The sequence below is a fragment of the Harpegnathos saltator genome, unplaced genomic scaffold, assembly GCF_003227715.2.
Source record: "Harpegnathos saltator strain DR-91 unplaced genomic scaffold, Hsal_v8.6 scaffold59, whole genome shotgun sequence".
NCBI lineage: Eukaryota > Metazoa > Arthropoda > Insecta > Hymenoptera > Formicidae > Harpegnathos > Harpegnathos saltator.
In genome coordinates, this window is record NW_020230415.1 from 39924 (window position 1) to 58203 (window position 18280).

The 18280-nt window shown below is 45.4% G+C and overlaps 2 protein-coding genes across 2 annotated transcripts; one reads left to right on the forward strand and one right to left on the reverse strand.

The window, feature by feature from the left end:
* The first annotated feature begins 8025 nt into the window (after positions 1 to 8025).
* Positions 8026 to 14380, forward strand: LOC105186932 (endocuticle structural glycoprotein SgAbd-1). The gene is made up of 4 exons (XM_025304124.1): positions 8026 to 9108; positions 9186 to 9348; positions 13225 to 13511; positions 13940 to 14380. Exons 2-4 carry the CDS (start codon positions 9319 to 9321, stop codon positions 14121 to 14123), a joined length of 501 nt encoding a protein of 166 aa, XP_025159909.1. The 5' UTR covers positions 8026 to 9108; positions 9186 to 9318; the 3' UTR covers positions 14124 to 14380.
* A 612-nt stretch (positions 14381 to 14992) lies between these two features.
* On the reverse strand, positions 14993 to 18122 carry LOC105186933 (uncharacterized). The gene is made up of 3 exons (XM_011147468.3): positions 16441 to 18122; positions 16234 to 16367; positions 14993 to 15805 (listed from the first exon to the last, which is right to left on the reverse strand). The coding sequence occupies exons 2-3, from the start codon at positions 16365 to 16367 to the stop codon at positions 15571 to 15573; spliced, it is 369 nt and encodes a 122-aa protein (XP_011145770.1). The 5' UTR covers positions 16441 to 18122; the 3' UTR covers positions 14993 to 15570.
* Positions 18123 to 18280: the final 158 nt, after the last annotated feature.

Genomic DNA, 18280 nt, shown 5'->3' on the forward strand with positions numbered 1-18280 from the left:
TGAGAAGCTGATTTTCAACGTGATATATTTTAGAGTTTTTACGAAATATCCTCACCGAACGGTTCGCGAGACGAGTGACGCACGTAGAAGAATGAAAACTCCGTGTCGAATAGGCAGATGAACTTGCGGACGATGAGGCTGATTGAGGCAGCTCGTTGATGGCGTTCTTAATTTTACCCACGGAATCTGCTGAAAAGAGGATTGTTTCCGCGCGGGTACGGATAGCGCTTTTTACGTGTCAGCAAGCGACGCTGTTCTAAATAAATTCGATCCCGAACACGTCTCTTGCAGGACGTCGTTGGGCCAACCATTGGTCGTCCCTCGATTCGGTAAGTTAGCCCTTGATTTCAACGAAATTCAACACCGATCGAAGAGCGGTGATTTTTCTTTTTAATAATAATTCTTCTCGAGGCGCTCGATTTTCGATTTCGATACTGCGGTTTTGATGACGATTTCGAGAGAATTGTTTCGTAGAGAAGGCTGTACCATGCAAAATCACGGAAAAAATGCAGAGGAGGGCCGATTAGAAAGAACAGGTTAAGTGAAATCGATTGAAAAGAAATTAAATTCAGCATTCAGCGTTCTCTTTGGTCGATGCTCGTTCTCGACAATATTTAAAGTTCTCGCATGTGTTTCCACGTCTATAACTGCGTTCACGCTCCAATTGGCCCTTCTCTTCGCACTATCATCGAGAGAGTAAACTTTTCTTACGTCGATGTTCCCTCATGGTGAACAGAGTTGCGCCTTTGAACACACTGAGAGTTCGATCGGCGAGAGTATGATCGAGCACCTGAGTGCATTCTGTTAATTATCGTCATGGGCGCCGCCGGAATACTTCACGGGAGCTCGCTCGTACGAAGTCATTTGTTTTAATCGAGCTTCGATTTTATGCGTGCCGAAGTACGTTTTATGTGCAATTTTTATACTAAGAATCGAATCAATGAGTCAAGCTGTACAATTTAAAGTTTCTACAGAATTTTTGTACGTTTGGACGAATTGTAGAAATCAGGCTAATTCTTCGTTTTAAAAGACTAAGCGCAAACTATTTGTGAGTTTTTCATAAAATCCCAAATTCTGTGCTCGTAGTCCTAAACGAGAATTGAATATATTTTATGAGAAAGAAAGAGAGAGGAGGAGAGAGAGAGTGTGTGTGTGTATTGATATTTTTATCATTTATATTAATACATTGATAACACAAGTTCTCAATATAGACGCACGAAGAAGGCTTTTAAACGGCGATCGAACAGTCACTCTCACCGACGCGGTGAGCAGTCATTTTATTTCGTCGAGAGACGGTGATTTTAATTAGGCCCCTTGCACTTTTCTCACGACGCCCATGATTCTCGTATTGTACCTGCGTTAATCAGAATTCTCTCCGCGATCGATCAGAGCAAGCCCGGTCATGAATAATGAGGTGGACTACAAAGACCTCTGAGAAGTCGAAGTCGCGAAGATTTCAAGCCGTTAAAGTTCAATACTATCGGATCAATACATCCGGCGGAGACGCGTGTCTGATGCTCTGGCATCACCTGCCTACCCCGACTACCCTCGGCTCACCCTGATCGATCGGCGAAGCGGAAGTACGTGGCGATGTGCCGAGAAGAGATAGGAGGTGAATCTACTTATCTAGGAGAGGAAGAGAGAAACCGGATTGTTCGGACGATGTCGTAGATACTATTTTCCTAATTAAACTGCCGCTCTCGAGTGAGGAGAGATCCGTCTCGGTGCCGCTTCGCTTCCGCGATCGGCGAATTTCAACGGACGAGAGCAATTCTCTCGTTGCAAACTAGTCGAGGGTCACCGGGAAGGCTTAACTCCTCGTGGCGGCGATTCCTCGGAATGCCTCTTTGGATGATAAATCGTCGACAAAACGTCGTATAAAAATCTTCCGGTTGCACGCGATATTCGTCGCGTGCAATGCAACCGAGGCGTATCGCGTCCAAGGTGCACGCACCGCGAAGCGACTAAACCCGCTCGATCGTCGATCTCTCTTTATTTTCGAAACGCTTGCGAAAAAGAACTGCTGTGCTCTTCAAAGAAGAAAACGAGATACCGATAGAATATTTGTTCTCAGCCTCGTATAGGAAATAGTGAGAAGCGTACGCGCGAGAGATACGATATGTCTCTTTACTTTTCCTACTCTTTCTTTCCTTTTCGTTTTCTATTTCCGGCAACGCGCTCTCTTCAGCTTGTGTTGGTAATCCTCCGGACTCGGGTCCTCCATCACACGGGGCTCTCGAAGGATCCAGATACATCCGTACATTTCGCGTGCCGCGAAGAGCCGTGATTGAGCGCGTGATTTGCGTAGCGCAGTGCGAAACGAGAAGAAGAATCTGTAAACGCGCGAATACCTACACACGAGAACCTCTTAACGTCTGTTCCCACGCAAAATGTTGACTCTGCTGAGCTTACAGATATTAAACGAATATTAAATGTCTTGTTAAAAAAAAAAAGAGAGAGAGAGAGAGAGACAAGAGAGGAAATGAGCGAATGAAGAATGAAGTGAACCCCGACACCAACGGCAAGGCTCGCGAGGACGGAGTATCGGAGTCGGGTCCGAGAAATTTCTGGCAAATACTCGTGAGATGAATTTTTGTGAATGAGCGAGGTGAATTGCGCGGGACGATACGGTTTCTACAAATTCATAAGATACGCGTGAATAATCAACGCGTCCTCCACGAATCAGCCGTCCTCGGAGGCCGACCGTTTCCCACCACCGCCTCCCCCGAACTCTCGATATTCGAGGATTCTCGGTCCTTCCTTTTCAGATAATGCGAAATCAATCACGATTGCATGGCTGTAAATTCCACGGGACAAGCGATAAAAATTCATGTCGCCGTGCCTCGCCGTGCAGTGACTCAGCATACAGTGTGGCCGAGTCCCCTCGCCCCTCGCCCCCCCAGAGGAATATCTAGCTTGTGCAAGGTGAATTATTAATCAAACTCGCGAGGTGGCCGATTCGAGGTAATTTGAGATGCCTCTACACACACACACACACCATTCATCAAAGTTGCAATGACTTAATAATAATTAACAGCCGCTCTCGCCGGTAAATATCATTCCCGGTCAAATAACTTTCTACCGAAGCGGTCAGGAGGGAATACCTCTCGACATGCCGTGGGATGTCATTCTCGCGGATTCGGGAAAGCAGTCTCGAGTGGGAATTCTGCGTGTGAAATCGCGGAATAAGTCTCGCAAGCCAAGACGATTCGTTTCTTCTTCGGCGAGCGAACGTCTTCATTCACCAGTCGACAGACTGTGGACGGTGAAATGATGTCAGGATTAAGATGACGCGAATATGAAAATCATGTTGGTTTTGCTACAAGTCCAATTTGCGTTCGCCTACACGGTGAATAGGGTTAAGTTAATACGTACGTGACTTTTGATCTGCAGACTACTGGCTCGTCGCGCGAGACAAAGTCGCGCAGTCTCGCGATTTTCCGCTGCTCTTTTCCCGCGTCTTTTCTCGCCGCCCAATCGTGTCGTCGATCATGGGCGCTTACGAGCTTGCGACTAGAGTTGCCGAGTCCAAAAATACGTAAAAATTACTGGACATTTCTTCTTCGGTAACAAACCCAAACCGGACAGAAATAATAATCATAACGTTACATTAAATACAAAATATGACAAGGATTTATTTGCAATATTAATTTCCAAACAATTTTATAAACAAGACTTGATTGAATAAAATAATAAGCTATTACTTTTTTAATATATATGGAATGATGAATCGGCAGAGCATCTACTAGATGGCTTTTTGAGTGGGGCTCGATCGTTTGTAGGCGCTTGAAACGGAGAAACGTCGCTAAATTCTGAATCCTCTCATTCCATTGATTGGATATAACTTAAAAACCGGACATATGACGTCCGGTAATTTGACTTATCAACCGGACACTGGACAAGACATCTGAAACATCTGACAGTCCGGGTCAAAACCGGGCGGTTGGCAACCCTTCTTGCAACCCGCGCGATCCTTTCGCCGACGAAGAGACTAGCATGAAGAGCCGAGCGATGAAATAGCTGACGACTGGATTATGTTAGTCGATATTGCGAACGCGGTAATGGCGCGTCTCCTTATCGAGAGTCGAGTCTGTCCCAGATCCGCGATGCGAGATGCGCTCCTCTGTGCGGACATTAACCGGCTTGCCGATACTTGGCGCTTCGCCAGTGATTGATTCGCCGTAACGGTGTAACGACCCCGTGGAGAGCTTTCCCGTCGTTATGCCTCACATGATCCCGCTATTCATTTAGGAAATCGACGACTATTCGATGCCTCATCGTTACTTACGCCTCGTGAATTATCGATTTGTCATTATCGCGCGGTATTTAATCGCATCGGTCGCATAATTAATCGGAATACCTACGTCCGGAAATCTCTCTCGCGAGATGAACCTTTGGATTTGATGTAAGATCGAGAATCATCGAGGTTTATCCCCGTTAATAACGGTGGTCAGCAATGCGCACCGCGCACAGGTAAATCGCCTGAATCGTCCGATTTTCTTTCATTTCAACGAAAAGTCTCGCATTAGAAAGTGAGACGGAGGGCTGTATTTTTGCTTCCGCGTCTCTCGATTCGTCGTTACCTCTTAATTTTCGTGCCAAGCGTTACCCCGTTGTCTCGATCGCTTTGCACACATTTTCCATGCTGATTTTATTTCGTCCGCGTAATTCCGCGTATATCTTTCGCCGTCATTATTCGCCCGGAAAATTTCAACGGTATCGCGCTGTCAATTTATATTCGCTCGTCTTTTCGCCAATTAATAATGATCCTTCGTGTTAATTATCGTTAAATGAGCGCCGGTTACGGCTTATCGGCTCGCAGGCAGCCGGCTGCTTAGGTGCGATCGATACGCGAAAGTATGTCAGCTGTAATCACAGTCACGATACCCGCACATTACACGCGTGCCCCCCGTGCATACCGTTACTCGTTTCATTCACGAGCCCTCCTCGATCGTGTCCGCGATGCACTCGCGTATGATGCGGTGAGAATGATTCAGTTAAAAATAACGACCGACGAACGCGGCGGTTACTAGACCGCGCGAAGGGATCGCAGCCAGAATAACATGAGACGTTCAATTTTGAAGAAGCTGTTTTACTTCATTTATTTATTTGCAACACATCTCTCAATTATCCATTATTTGTTTATTGGTTGATACCATTATCATGTGCATTATCATCATCTTGTGTAATTCTGTACATTTTGTTAGATCAAGTAACGAAAATGATGTATCATCGTTGTTTTTTAAGATATCCTCCGTTTAATGAACTCGTAATATTTCAGTGAGAGAGAGAGAGAGAGAGAGAGAGAGAGAGAAAGAAACTTGTTACAGCATCGTTGAATATTTTTTTAATTGAGCGTGAAATATCCGAAATACCATTTTTCATATAGCCTCAGGGAAGGTACCTGACGTTACCGAAATGTTCAAGTGGTCACTTTCACCGATGGAAGATTTAAAAAAAAACAACGACGGTATCTTGAATCACGACCATTATCTAGTTTAAATGAGTCTAATTGAATTTTGATTAGACGTGAAATGTGCGAAATACCACTTTTCATACGACATAGCTTCGAACGATGGATTTGTCGATGTCTAAACCTTTAAATCGTCACTTTCACCGATGGAAGGCCTCGTAAGAACAGCGAGGATATCTTCAATCGCGACAGTCACCGATTTTTGCTCAGTTGCAAATGATCGTCACACTTGAGAACGATCGACGAAGATCGTGAAATTATAATAACGCGGGTTAAAGATTAATCTAACGGGCTCTCTCTCTCTCTCTCTCTCTCTCTCTCCCCCCCTTCTTACCGATACGCGATACGACGAGGTGTCCGCGGTGTTGACATTTGGGTACATCACGCCGTGAGAAGAAACGAACGAGATTGCGGAATCTTAATAAATCGATGATCGAGTACACCAATGGTCAACGTCCGGCGCTCCTCTAAACTCTTTCACAAACGCAGCGCTTTCGAATCGTTTGCATAAACATCAGTTAAGGTAACGCGCGCTTGTCCTTGGAGAATTTTTCACGCGCATTTTGTTCGTATATCGCGTAATCTATTACGAGAAGTATAATAAATCATTTCCGGTTTGCTTCTCGATTCGCGGTCATCGGCGCTCTCGCGAATGAAAAGTAGCGACAGATATATATAAAAATCACTGGCAGAAAGATTGTAGCATTGTTACTTCGATGAATTCGGATTGAATTTTGAGATCGGACAATTTATCCTTTGAAAAATCTTTAGTAAAAAATGATTTTTCTCGTTGAATGTCCCCTGTGAGACCCATCGAGGTTCCGCTGATTTAAGCGCCGCTCTCGGACGTCTCGATTTATGAGCCGCGATAGAAAATGTTACCTGTAGAAAAACGTTCGAGATAAAATTCGAGATGAAATTCTCGAGTTATAGATCACTTGAAGTTTCAACACTCTACTTGACGTGAGGGAGAACGAGAGAGAGAGAGAGAGAGAGAGAGAGAGAGATAGCGTTAGATAAATCACGATCAACCCCCGGAGTTATCGTTCGGCGCCCCGTTGAATTCCTCGTCGATCGGCTCCCGTGAGTGAAAAATAATGAGACATAAATCTCGATGACGCTTGCAAATTAGCGTTTCGCCCTCGGTGCCGACGCTCAGCCCTCGGCGATTTTTCCTTCGCTGCAACTATCCGCCTCAGCGAGAGTGAAAAAAAAGCGCCGACAGATAAATCAAGATAACTGGACAACAATTGCGGTGCAACCGGCGCGACGCGCGACCACGCGAACTTCGTCGACGAGCGATACTTTATTTATCTCGTAGTTGCGTGCGCCGGACTATAATCTCGCGCGTACGTGCTTGTGCACGCTTGTGGCGTTGCGCAAGGATATTTTTGTATGTCCTCTCGCGAGTCTCTCTCCTCTCATCGAGAGAGGAGGTGTATCGAACCTTTTGCCAAAGTTACGCAACCGCGAGAGTGATGGCATCTCCTCGGTCGCCGGTTAACGTTACGTTACGTTGCGTTACGTTATGTTACATTGAACAATCTGGGAATTGCTGTCTTCCTAGTTATGGCACGCGTTCCTCGCTGAACTTTTGGGTCACGATGTCGTCCGACAGACGCTATCCCGTGGCAATCTCCCTCCCTCCCGCACGACGTAACGACGATGTCCACCACGAGGAAAAGTCAAGTGCAAGTCGATAGAAAAATGTTCTCATTCGATTCTTACGAGTGTCATCGGTTTGTCCGAAATTCGCCGGAATTTAATGCCGATAAATAATGCCCTCGAATAGTGAAGCCTTTAATTTCCGTGGTTGTGATACGGGTACTAAATTTTAATTCAGGATTAATTTAAATTCCAGCTTATAATTAACAACATTTCTTTATTGCATATATCAACTTTTATTAAGATCGAACTTACTCTTGAAAAATGGCAACGTTTGAACCAAGCGAAGGACGCGGGAAAGCTTTCCGGTATCCCTAATAAAACAGAAATTCACTTTCTTGTCATCTCGTATACGCGTAATGCGTGATTATGTCGCTGCGTTGTGTCAATCGTGTTGTCACGTTATCGTTCCCCCGAGTTGTGACAATTAACGTGCGCGGCATTTTCATAACGATCGAAGCGCCTGTCAGATGACAAATGATGCTCGTCGAAGGGACCGAAGGGACTGAGGACGGGTAAAACCTTTCGCACCAAGTGCATCTGCTTCACTTTTTTTTCACTTTTTCTCAGGAGGCACGGAAAGGACTCGCTTCGTTAAGCGTGATGGAACGGCTTACCTTACCTTACCTTACCTTATCTTACCTTACCTTTCCTTTCCGAGGCGACTCGGTCGATCGGCGGATCCCGATATCAATCGTGCCGATCGCTACTGTTGCTCGCGAGTCGCCGCGGAATGCTCGCAGGATGGGTTCGGCGGCGTGCGATCGCGCGCGGCGACAGAAATAAAATGTCAGCAGAAGAAACGGCGGCAGGCGCATCCTATTAAAGGTTCAGAGATCGCATTGTGTTCGTCCGCGTGCCCTTAAACGAGCCAGATCGCGCGCGCGCGCGCGCGGCCTGCTCGTGACGACGCTGGCCTTTAAATCGCCGGCGATAAATCCCGCATGCGACGATCCGCACACGATCGCAGGTGCAACCGTGCGCTGGAGGATACGCGACGCCGCCGCCGCCGCCGCGGCGACGGCGGCGGCGCTCGCTTACGCATGTCCTCGTAACGTCACTTTATCCCGCGCCGCGAATAAAATTCGCGCGCCGCGACGAAGCTCCTCTCTTATTCCCGTAATGAGCGGCGAGGACAGCTGAGATTAACCCTCGCTCATAAATCCATAGCCGCGCGCGCCCCATCGAGCGCGACTTTATTAAGGATCTCCCCTTCATAAAAATGTCGAGGCAGGTTTCGTGTTGCTACAGTCGGGTCTTCGCAATCCTTGCGTGTGATGATAATGTGAACTCCGGGTACTTCTGCTTGAGATTAGAAATTATTATTATAGGTATAACAATATACTATAATTGAACGAGATCGGAAAGTAACGCGTTGCGACACTTCACCTCAATGAATTTCGCAATTCATCTTGCGTGTTCGTTAGGAAAGTGCATCTTTTCTGATAACCGCGGGGGACAAATTTTCCTATCAGACACGGAATGCGTTGCGAAACTCATGTGGAAGGTGGAAGTGCCGTAATCTTTCATCCTCATCTCGTACTGGTATCGTACGATAGCGAATGATAAATGAGCGAGAGATGAGAATCGACGGACGACAATGGGGCAGGAGTACGTTGACATTCTTGTCGCAGGAATGAAGGAAGAGAACTCACTTGAGGTGACTGACTGTGCTCGACGCGTGCTCGAGATCGCCAATGTGGCTTTTCGCATCCATCCCCGTATTCCCGAGTGACTGCTCGACTGTCGGTTCGCCAACTTGGAGAACAATGTTAAAGGCTCGTGAAGCACACACACACACACATACATACACGCGCACACCCACCTACGCGACGCACAAAACGAACGATTGTTCGCGTTTGGCGAGTCGCGAGCGGACGACGGTAGCCGTTGGCGCGGATCGCCTCTTCGCGGGCGAAGAGAAGGACGAAGAGAGGGAGAAGAGCGACGCGTCCGCCGTCGTTCACCAGGTATATAAAAGCTGGGGACCTGCAGGAGCACGGATTCGCCGACAGGACCACGGTATACGATTCTGCTTGTGCTACAGGGTGGCCGCGATATATCGAGACGCGTGCCGGGTGATGCCGCAGTGCGAAGTGTCCTCTTCATCCTCATCTTCGTCATCCCCGCTGCATTCTCTGTCGCTGTCATCGCCGTTGTTGTCGTAACTGACAGCCACGATGGTTTATCGCAGGATCGTCCACTCGCTGGTACGTCCCGCGGAGAAATTTCAACACCTGTATAATGCGAACCTGAGGAAAAATCCTCGTCGGGACCGCAGGGCCGGGGATTTCACTTTTCCGTGTGTGCTACGATACTTATAATTGAAAAACGTCCACGCGACTAAAGTTCCACGCGATTGTCCCTGTAGAAGCTAAACATTTCACGAGGAGCCCGCGCACTCGCGTCATCTTGGAAGAGTGTCGTTATTATAAACAGTCGTAGTGCAGGATTGTCATAACCTTTCGCATGATTTCAATTGTCGCGTTTGTCGTGAATTACTCTATCGTTAGTAGCTACAGTCCATCCATCGCTCTCATGCTGTACATTTTAATCGTTCGTGAAGGTCCACGCGTTATCCCGAGCCAAGCATTTCCCACATTGTGCGGAGTGATGATGATCTTCCATGTCACTACGACCATCGTACCGATCTAATTACGTCGCTTCGATTACCAATAAGAATGGTGCAATGGTTCGTTTCCGCGTCGTTTTAACCGTTTTTTCGACGCGGAGGTGGTAAGGGGATGGAAAGAGCAGTGGAGCTGCCTTGCTCTTGAAGGCAGCTTAAGATCCGGCGCTGCGCTCAACGAGGCAAATAAGAGAATCCGCCGCTTAAGATCGCGACGCGCGTCGCCTCGTCGTAAATCACTCCTCGTTGGGATTCCCCGCGTGCTGGAGAACGTGCAGAGAGAGAGAGAGAGAGAGAAAGACGCTCGTGCTACCGGTCGCGGTCGGAGCCTTCCTCGTGTGTGGATGCTGCGTTGTTGCGCGTAGCCTCATAGCTCGAGCGAGCACATCGCTCGTAAATTTCACGCGCGTCGTGCAACCTCGAGTCGCATCGGGTGGCGCGACGCATTTGCACCTGCGCCTGCGGCCTGGTTAACGGCGGCTTTTATTAATTCGAACCTGCGGGTGAATCGTTTGATTTCGTGGTCGGACACGAAGCTCCGACAGCTCCGGAAGCCTCAACATCGTGGCATCGCGTGTGTTGCGGCGTAATACGATGGGTGAAAGGTTCCAGGAGAAAAGTTTTCCGGAAGAATCGATATTCCTGAAGGCGCACGTGCGACGCGCAAATTGACACGCGCTCGTACTCGAGCGCAAATGTGAACGGGGTGTTAAAATTCGCGGTCCGTTATCGCGTGCGTGTCGGCTGGAAGCTCGCGGCTCGCGGAAGTTCCTCGCGGAGAACGAAGAACTGAAGACGAGGAAACGGACGAGACGAGAGGAGACTCGACAAATCGGCACGTCACTTGGAACTCACAGCCGGTGAGTCGTTCTCCCTTCCCCACCCCTCCCCGTCGTTTTATCACGTCGATTAATAATAATTAAACGACTAATCGCATTAATGACACGCCGGTCGATGTCGAAAAGAGTCTGTCGCGCGTCGCGACGCACCGAGAGCGCGGATTTTCTTTTCCCTGACCTTTTCCTCTCTCTCCTCTCTTCCGCCCCTTTCACCCTCACGCGCTCGAAGTCGATTAATAACACGTGTGGCCGGCTGCGCGTAATCATTTTAGGAACCAGTTCTGTCCCGCCGATTAAAGACGGACGGCTCTCTCGCAATAGCGACGCCGCGTGCGGAGCGCGTATCAGGGGGGTTGAAAGTTCATCTTGCCTGCGAAACGACGCGCGCGATTCGCTGAAATTCCCGTCGCGCCTTCGCGCGCCTGTGGCCGGTTATTAAGCCCCGAAGCGCTACGGTCAGCGATTCAGTAGAAAGTGTCCTTTTTCGAGGGATCCTCCGTCGCCGTCGCCGTTGCCGTCGCCGCCGCGCTTCTTGATGAATAGCGATTGCCGATTATCCAACTCGCGCGCGACTCTCGCGATCGCCGGCGCGCCGGTCGCGAGGTCACCCGCGGCGAGGCTCCCCGGGGGGCCGCGTACCCGCGTGAATGAAGAGGTTTGTGCGCGTGACCAGACGTCGAGGAGAATGCGGGTCGAAGATAAGCGAATCTATCTGGTGATTCGCAACGGATTTCATTTTGTGGGCGGAATGGATTTGTCGGGGCTTGACGGAGAAACGGAAAGTCCACAAGTAAGCGGGCTCGCTTGTGCAGTGACAAAATATTAAGTGTACAAATGAATAATCCAAATTTTGCCGCTAAATTCAAGGTTTATTTTAAGAGAAAGTAAAACAGATTCGTCGAAATCAAAGTATTCGCCGTTTTCGCGGTTTTCTATAACTTTAAGCCGTCTTCCAGGCAGCTGATGAATCCCATGTCGGAAAAGCCCTTGTGTCGTCAAGCCATTTTCGGATTCCTCATCCACTGATTTGAAGCGCGTGTCGGACAAGGCATGCTGTGCGTCGACCGGATTATAAGTGGTAATCGGGTAGGAGCGATGTCTGAATGAATACGCCGGCCGTGCTGCAAGACTCCCGGCCAAGTCTCATTGTGATGACTCTTGTCGTAGAAGCAACGGCCGCGTTCAGCAGAAAAAGCTGCTTACTAAGCGCTTAGTGATCATTATCTATGATTGGAGTATTCTTTTAGATCTTTAACAAATCCAGGGGAATGAACGAATCAGAAACGATAATCACTAAGCGCTTAGTAAGCAGCTTTTTCTGCTGAATGCGGCCATTGTGTGGCCTGGTAGCGTCATCATGCAACAATTTCACAGGACGTTCTCCTTTGCCTATGGGCGTTATGCTATATGGGCGTTTTCGTTCCAATTCTTGACTCAAACGGATTAATTGGTGTTCGGTATTAATAGCTCATAATAAATCACACCCTTCATACACCGCCACCACCAAATGCAGAGCAGAATCTTCTTTCCGGAGTGTTTTGGCTTTGCGACCGATATTGATGGTTCGCCGGGATTTACCCATGACTTTCTGCGTTTCGGATTGTCATGGAGTATCCACTTCTCATCGCCTGTAACAATTTTCCACAAGAGAGACTTTCTATGCTGCTTATTGAGAAGAGAAAGACACACTGCCGCACTCGTTGATGTTTGTTGGCTTCTCAGTGAGTTCATGCGAAACCTTTCCTTTTCCTTCTTTCTGAATCTTCCCCATCTCGTGTAGGCGTTTGGAGATGGTTTGTTACTGCTCTGCAAGCTCTTTTTGCGTTTGTGCTGAATTCTCAGCGAACAATTGCTCCAAATCATTGTTGCCGCACTTCCGAGGGCCCTCCAGGACGTTCTTTGTGATTGAACTCAGATTGAAATCGCCGTTTTTAACCCTTTGCGGCGCAGGCGGACACCCGGAGACTCATCTACATTCCGTCAGTTTTTTATATTTTATGAGCAGTTTTAATGATCGATTTCTTAGCAATTATATTTTCTAGCTTCTTAAGACCCTAACTAATGTGAAATAATTGTGATTACTTATAAATTCTTTAAATTTATTATTGCCAATAGTAAATAAGTAAACATAATAAAATGTTTTTAGAATAAATAAAGTATGGTAAGGCGAAGAATTAACTATTTTTATCTGGGAATTGATACGCAGGGATTTTTTTGGGGCGCTGATTACGAATCCGTTGTCAGATTTTCAAAACCCAAGATGACCAATTCAATACATCGGACGGAAAACTTAAAAAAAAAACTTCAATTTCTAGAAAAATTAGTATTGAGGGGTTTTTTGGGTCTCTAATGATGAATCCATCAGCAAATTTTTAAAATTCACGATGGCTGATTCAATACAGCGACAATTTTACAGTGGCAATTTTAAAAAACCCAAATTTCTACGCCATTTTGAATTTCGAAAATCTGACTGAAAACCCCTAGATGCAAAGTTTTATAGAAAATCGGTTAAAAGGAAAAATTCATGGCTCAAAGAGTTAATGCGCGAAGCAGATTCGTGAAAACTTCACCGAAAAAAGTCAGGACGCTCTTGCAGAAACCAGTCGTCGGCTTTGCAGGTCTGGTGGTTGCTGTCATACCCTGCGTGCTTCCCGGCTGAGAAACTGTCGCCCGATCAGCAGGCGCCGCTGTTCGCCCGCGGCTCCGGAGGTCTGATCCTGAAGCCGCCGTTCGAGAGTGCACGAAGTGTGGCGACGAGTCCGGCGGTCTCCACGAACACCGTCAGCGAGGACGGCGTCGAGAGGGAGGAGATCGCCAGCTTCAAGCTCGTGGACGGCGAATTAGTCCGGGTGGTGGAGGGACACTTCTCCTACAGGAGCCCCGAAGGGATCCCCGTCTCCGTGAAGTAAGGACACGCTTAGTTGCGATAACGCAAAATTCGTAGAACATCGCTCGCGGCGCAGGCAAAGGAAGACGCAAAGGGTGACGTAGCACGAAATAGCCGCGAGGAAGGCGCGAAAGGTCGCGCTGGTATTCCTCGTGGATATTTATTTCACTAAGATTTCTCTCTCTCTCTCTCTCTCTCTCTCTTTCTCTCTCGCGTCTTTGCGATTTTATTATACTGATATCACGCATGCCCGGAAATTACAGCGTGCTTTACGCGAGAACAATAGGACGCTTTCGCTTCGTCCGCTCTTCCGCACATGTACGTTCCACACATTATACATTCTCATACGCAGCACTTGAACGTTAGACACGTAAATACAGAAGTATACTGATGCAACGTCAGAGAGGTATATCGTAAACGCCAACTGTCAATGTTTGCATCCGCAGTTACGTCGCGGATGAGAACGGGAATCGAGCTGGTTTCAGGCTGGGCGCCGCCGCGACCGGCGGAACGACGTCTCACATCAACGTGGGGGACTCGAGGCCAGGTGCGCCGGGAGGAGGCACTACATACCTGCCGCCAAAGTTGACATCGTCCAATGTCGACCGCAGCTACCTACCGCCGCATTAACGAACCTTCGTGTCTCTAGGCGCGCATCTTCGCGTAATATCTGCGTGCGAGCTAACCGCTGACAAAAATGCGCACTCTCGGTGAACGCGGCGATGAGACCTCGACCAAGACGATGTTCCGCTCTCCAATGAGAATCTCGGTACAAGAACATCAAGTTCAAGTTGCGACGATTCGTAAGAATAAGTCGACCCCGTTTGAAAATCGAATCACTCTCAAATGATTTTAGATCCCCCGGAGTAGCGTTAAATACGCCACGACGCGAGTATCGTGCGAGTATTCTGGACGGACTTCTGGACGAATTTGTGAGCGCTTGGACCTCGCCGCGATACGCGACTATCCTGAGATTTTTCGTTCTCGAATTGTCAAAATCACGGACGATGTATATCGATGTTCGGCGAAAGGAAGGGCGTTCTCGCGGCGGGAAATATCGCTGCGTTCTCGACGAGCGCGGTTATTATTAGCGAGCCTACCTCCTGTGAGTTCGTGACATTTGCAGTCGCAATACAGCGTGACATCGTGCGTTTTCAATGTCACGGCGATTTGTATATCGCGACATTTGATGCCTCGATAGACGGAACACATTCGTGTGTGTAGTGTATGTGCACGATGCAACGGCTAGTGTTTCCGTCGTACACTCGGAATCGCGGACACTTTGCCACTCACCAGATCGATTTCGGGTTACTCGTTTAACGTATGTAACGCGCAATCAGCACAGAAAGAGCGTAAAGACGTTAAGAAAAATAAGTATTTAATTTTTGCAGAATTATATATATATATATATATATATAATAACTTATTATATATTAAAATAATATATATAATGTATGATTATAATGATTAATCGTAAAGTATATATAAATATTTTCCAATTAATTATTTATATTAATTTTATACATGAACCTCTTACTTATCCTACTTAACATCCTTATTCTTCTTCTGCTGATTGCACGTTACACTTGAGCAAATAAGCCGGGATCGGTCTAATGTGAATAGTGAGTTCCGCGGTGCCAATTAGCGCGAAATGTGTTCGCCCTTCTATTAAATTTGTTAAATAACGTAGGACGATATTCGTTGCGAGTTGTAAACGATTAAGTGGACACACATTTAGCGCTAATCGACGGCGGCGGACCAACGTCACGTAATAGTTTTAACACAGATTAGATACTTTCTTTTGTATCTCATCAAGTTAGGGGTATTTTTGCAGTTTTATATTTGCTATTTATAGACTTGTACGTGTAAGGTCGTATGATATAAAACGTCTTGTAGCGTAGATCTTTACGTATAGTACAGAAGCTACGTAAAAACTAACTATTCCCTCGTAGTCAACTCGCATGCGAATATAAAGTATACCTTGCCATCAAATAAATTCTCTCCTCCTGTCGTTCACTAATAATCAGACTCGCATCACACACAAACGTCGAACGAAACCGTCCAGAAGCGCGGTGCGTCACATGTTGCGAAATACGAAGTATCCGGTGGAACTCACCAACAGTCTAAAGTTATAATGGTCATACGGTTGCTTCGCGAAGAATACTACTTCGATTATCCCGAACAGCGGCATGTCTATATTATGTGTCTGGAATTGTCCCTTCACGTCATATAGAATCTTGTACAATCCCGCGCCAAGAGATCCTCCCACATTGTCCGTGAGATCCGTGCAGCTACCGTCCACTCCTGTTGCGCTACGACGGAAAAGAAAGAAAAAAAAGTCCAGCTCGATAGAGTCAAAATTTAAACGGCCAGGCCACCCGCTTCTCGGTGCTTGTTCGAACGCGTCGAAGCGAATCGACGGAGAATATGCCGACCGCCGCGCATTGCCGATAATTCGTCGGCGTAAAAATAAGAGTGTGGACTTGATTCTTTCGAATTACGGCAAACTTTTACGTCCCGACATCGATCGTTACTGTGACAAACCGAGCTGAATTTGAATGTTTACGAAAGCCGGTGCTGGGGATAAAATTGTTTCGATGTCTCTGGAGACTCTGGACAGGCTTCTAAAAGTTGTTTTAAAGACGTCCTACATTGTTTTTGAACATCTTAAAAACGTCTTTTTCAATTCTGAGATATGTACATACAAGAAAGGTACATGCACGAGACGCGAAATACACACCTGATTGCTACAACGAGCCAATTATTTGCTGCAGAGTCGAACTTGAAGAGAATAATCGGCACTTGAAAGACGGGTATGCCCGTGCAGATATCTGTAATTGTCGTGGTGATTTTCAGGCATGGTGAAAAATCCATCTGCGAAAAAAAGACACGAGAAACATACATTCGTTCGCGTACAGTACAAAGATCGCAACAAAATTCACGTTACCTTTCTTATCTATCCTGATGTTACTTCCGTTCGTATTATATATTCCGTCCCGCGTTTAATCGCGCGATACATAAACACCATATAAATATTCCAAGTTGAAAAGATTGTGATAAAACGAAGCAGGATTTGTCGTGTTGAGAATGTTGCGAACAAATGATGTGTCCCGCGACGACCAACCAACAGATCCCGCTTCTCGCCCTGATCGTTAGAATAACATTGACGTGAAATTTTAAACAAGACACGACCGAGAGTTGGGACACAAATAACAATAAAGGGAACGAGAGAGATAAATTTATACGAATATATCTACGTAAATACGTGCGAGAATGTATTAGTACGAAATTACAACCGATAGACACACGCATTAACCAAAAATTACAAGCTTCCGTCAAGGATTATTATAATTATATAAACTGACACGCACACACAATACCGATTCGGTATGAAGTGCAATAAGAGGTTTAGATTGGTAGAAAAATATACTCTGCTTGCGCACAAATATACATTCGTATCTGTTTTTAAGCGAGAAGAGACTCGTGGTAAGTTTCAGCTTAATATTCCTGGTTATTCGTTGTAACTGTGTAAATTTATGTTACACAAGAGAAAATACAGATACAAGATTTTTGCAAAATATGCTGAAATAATAAAAAGACGCGAGCTGAATATAATTGTAAAATATTTCGAAAAGATCTTTTCTGTTGCTCTAATTGACCACTAAACAGGCTTAAAGTTATCGTGATCAAATTTCATTGTTAATCCACATATTTCACTACAATTATACGATTCTATACCGTATACTACTACTATACAGAGCAAAACTTCTCTCGTTTCTGACGTTATCTATTAAGATAACCATGGTGAGAAACTAGAAGTTTTAAAAGATCGTTATGTGTAAGAGAGAGATAGAAAAACTCGAAGGTCGAAAATGTTCAATCAGTGTACGTACCTCTAGTTTATATTTAGTGACAACTTATAGACTCGACTTGTTGTTTAGGATGTATGCAATACAAAATGCTATGAATATGCATATTTATCCTATGTTTGACGATGTTGAGATACAATGTTGGTATACAATATATAACACAACGTATACAGTATTCATATATATTGAAAAAAAAAAATTTGAGAATACACGAAATGAAAAAGCGGTAAAAATATAGAGCACTCATGAATACTAATATTTTTAGAACAAACATGTACGTATTAATGCTTAACGATATATATTTCTTGATCATACTAAAAATATATAATATCGCAATGTATTATAAAAACTCCTTGTAGTCTTATCTTATGCTTAAGAATCGCTGCTGAAACTAATAATATTAGTAACAATTTTAAAGCATTTTAGATACGTCAAGATGCACTCCAAATGCTCAAGGATTTAAAAACTTAAGGACTTAAACTTTCAAATACTTCAAATACTTCAAACTGCATCTTGAAGAACTTGCTATTTGCTTTCAAACGATATAAAATGACCAAAGTTTATATATGATTCCTACCTCTACTTATATTAAAGTATCATGTTTAGTCGTTTCTACGAGTTAAAAGAGTAACTCATTTCTAAGATTACATATTTGTCACATAGCAGCCATAGGCATTTTCTTATTTGTCAAGTAATTTCATAAGAGTATTGTGTAACCTAACTTATATTTTACGTGAATTATACGAATATACTTAAACATTAAATATATATGTATATATACATATATATTTAAATCAAATAATCTAAATATATATTTAAATTTCATTTGAATCGTTTATATAACATGATGAGAATATTTTATTAATTATAGCTATATTCTATAACTATATATTCTATATTTTATAACTATATTCATTG

Bases quoted from the DNA above. Each gene is read 5' to 3' on its own strand.
- LOC105186932 (XM_025304124.1), top strand. From the start codon at position 9,319: ATGGTTTATCGCAGGATCGTCCACTCGCTG. The intron at 9,349-13,224 runs GTACGTCCCGCG...TCGGCTTTGCAG, and splicing joins GCAGGATCGTCCACTCGCTG to GTCTGGTGGTTGCTGTCATA. The intron at 13,512-13,939 runs GTAAGGACACGC...TTGCATCCGCAG, and splicing joins GGGATCCCCGTCTCCGTGAA to TTACGTCGCGGATGAGAACG.
- LOC105186933 (XM_011147468.3), bottom strand. From the start codon at position 16,367: ATGGATTTTTCACCATGCCTGAAAATCACCACGACAATTACAGATATC. The intron at 15,806-16,233 runs GTGTGTATTTCG...TTTCCGTCGTAG, and splicing joins TGGCTCGTTGTAGCAATCAG to CGCAACAGGAGTGGACGGTA.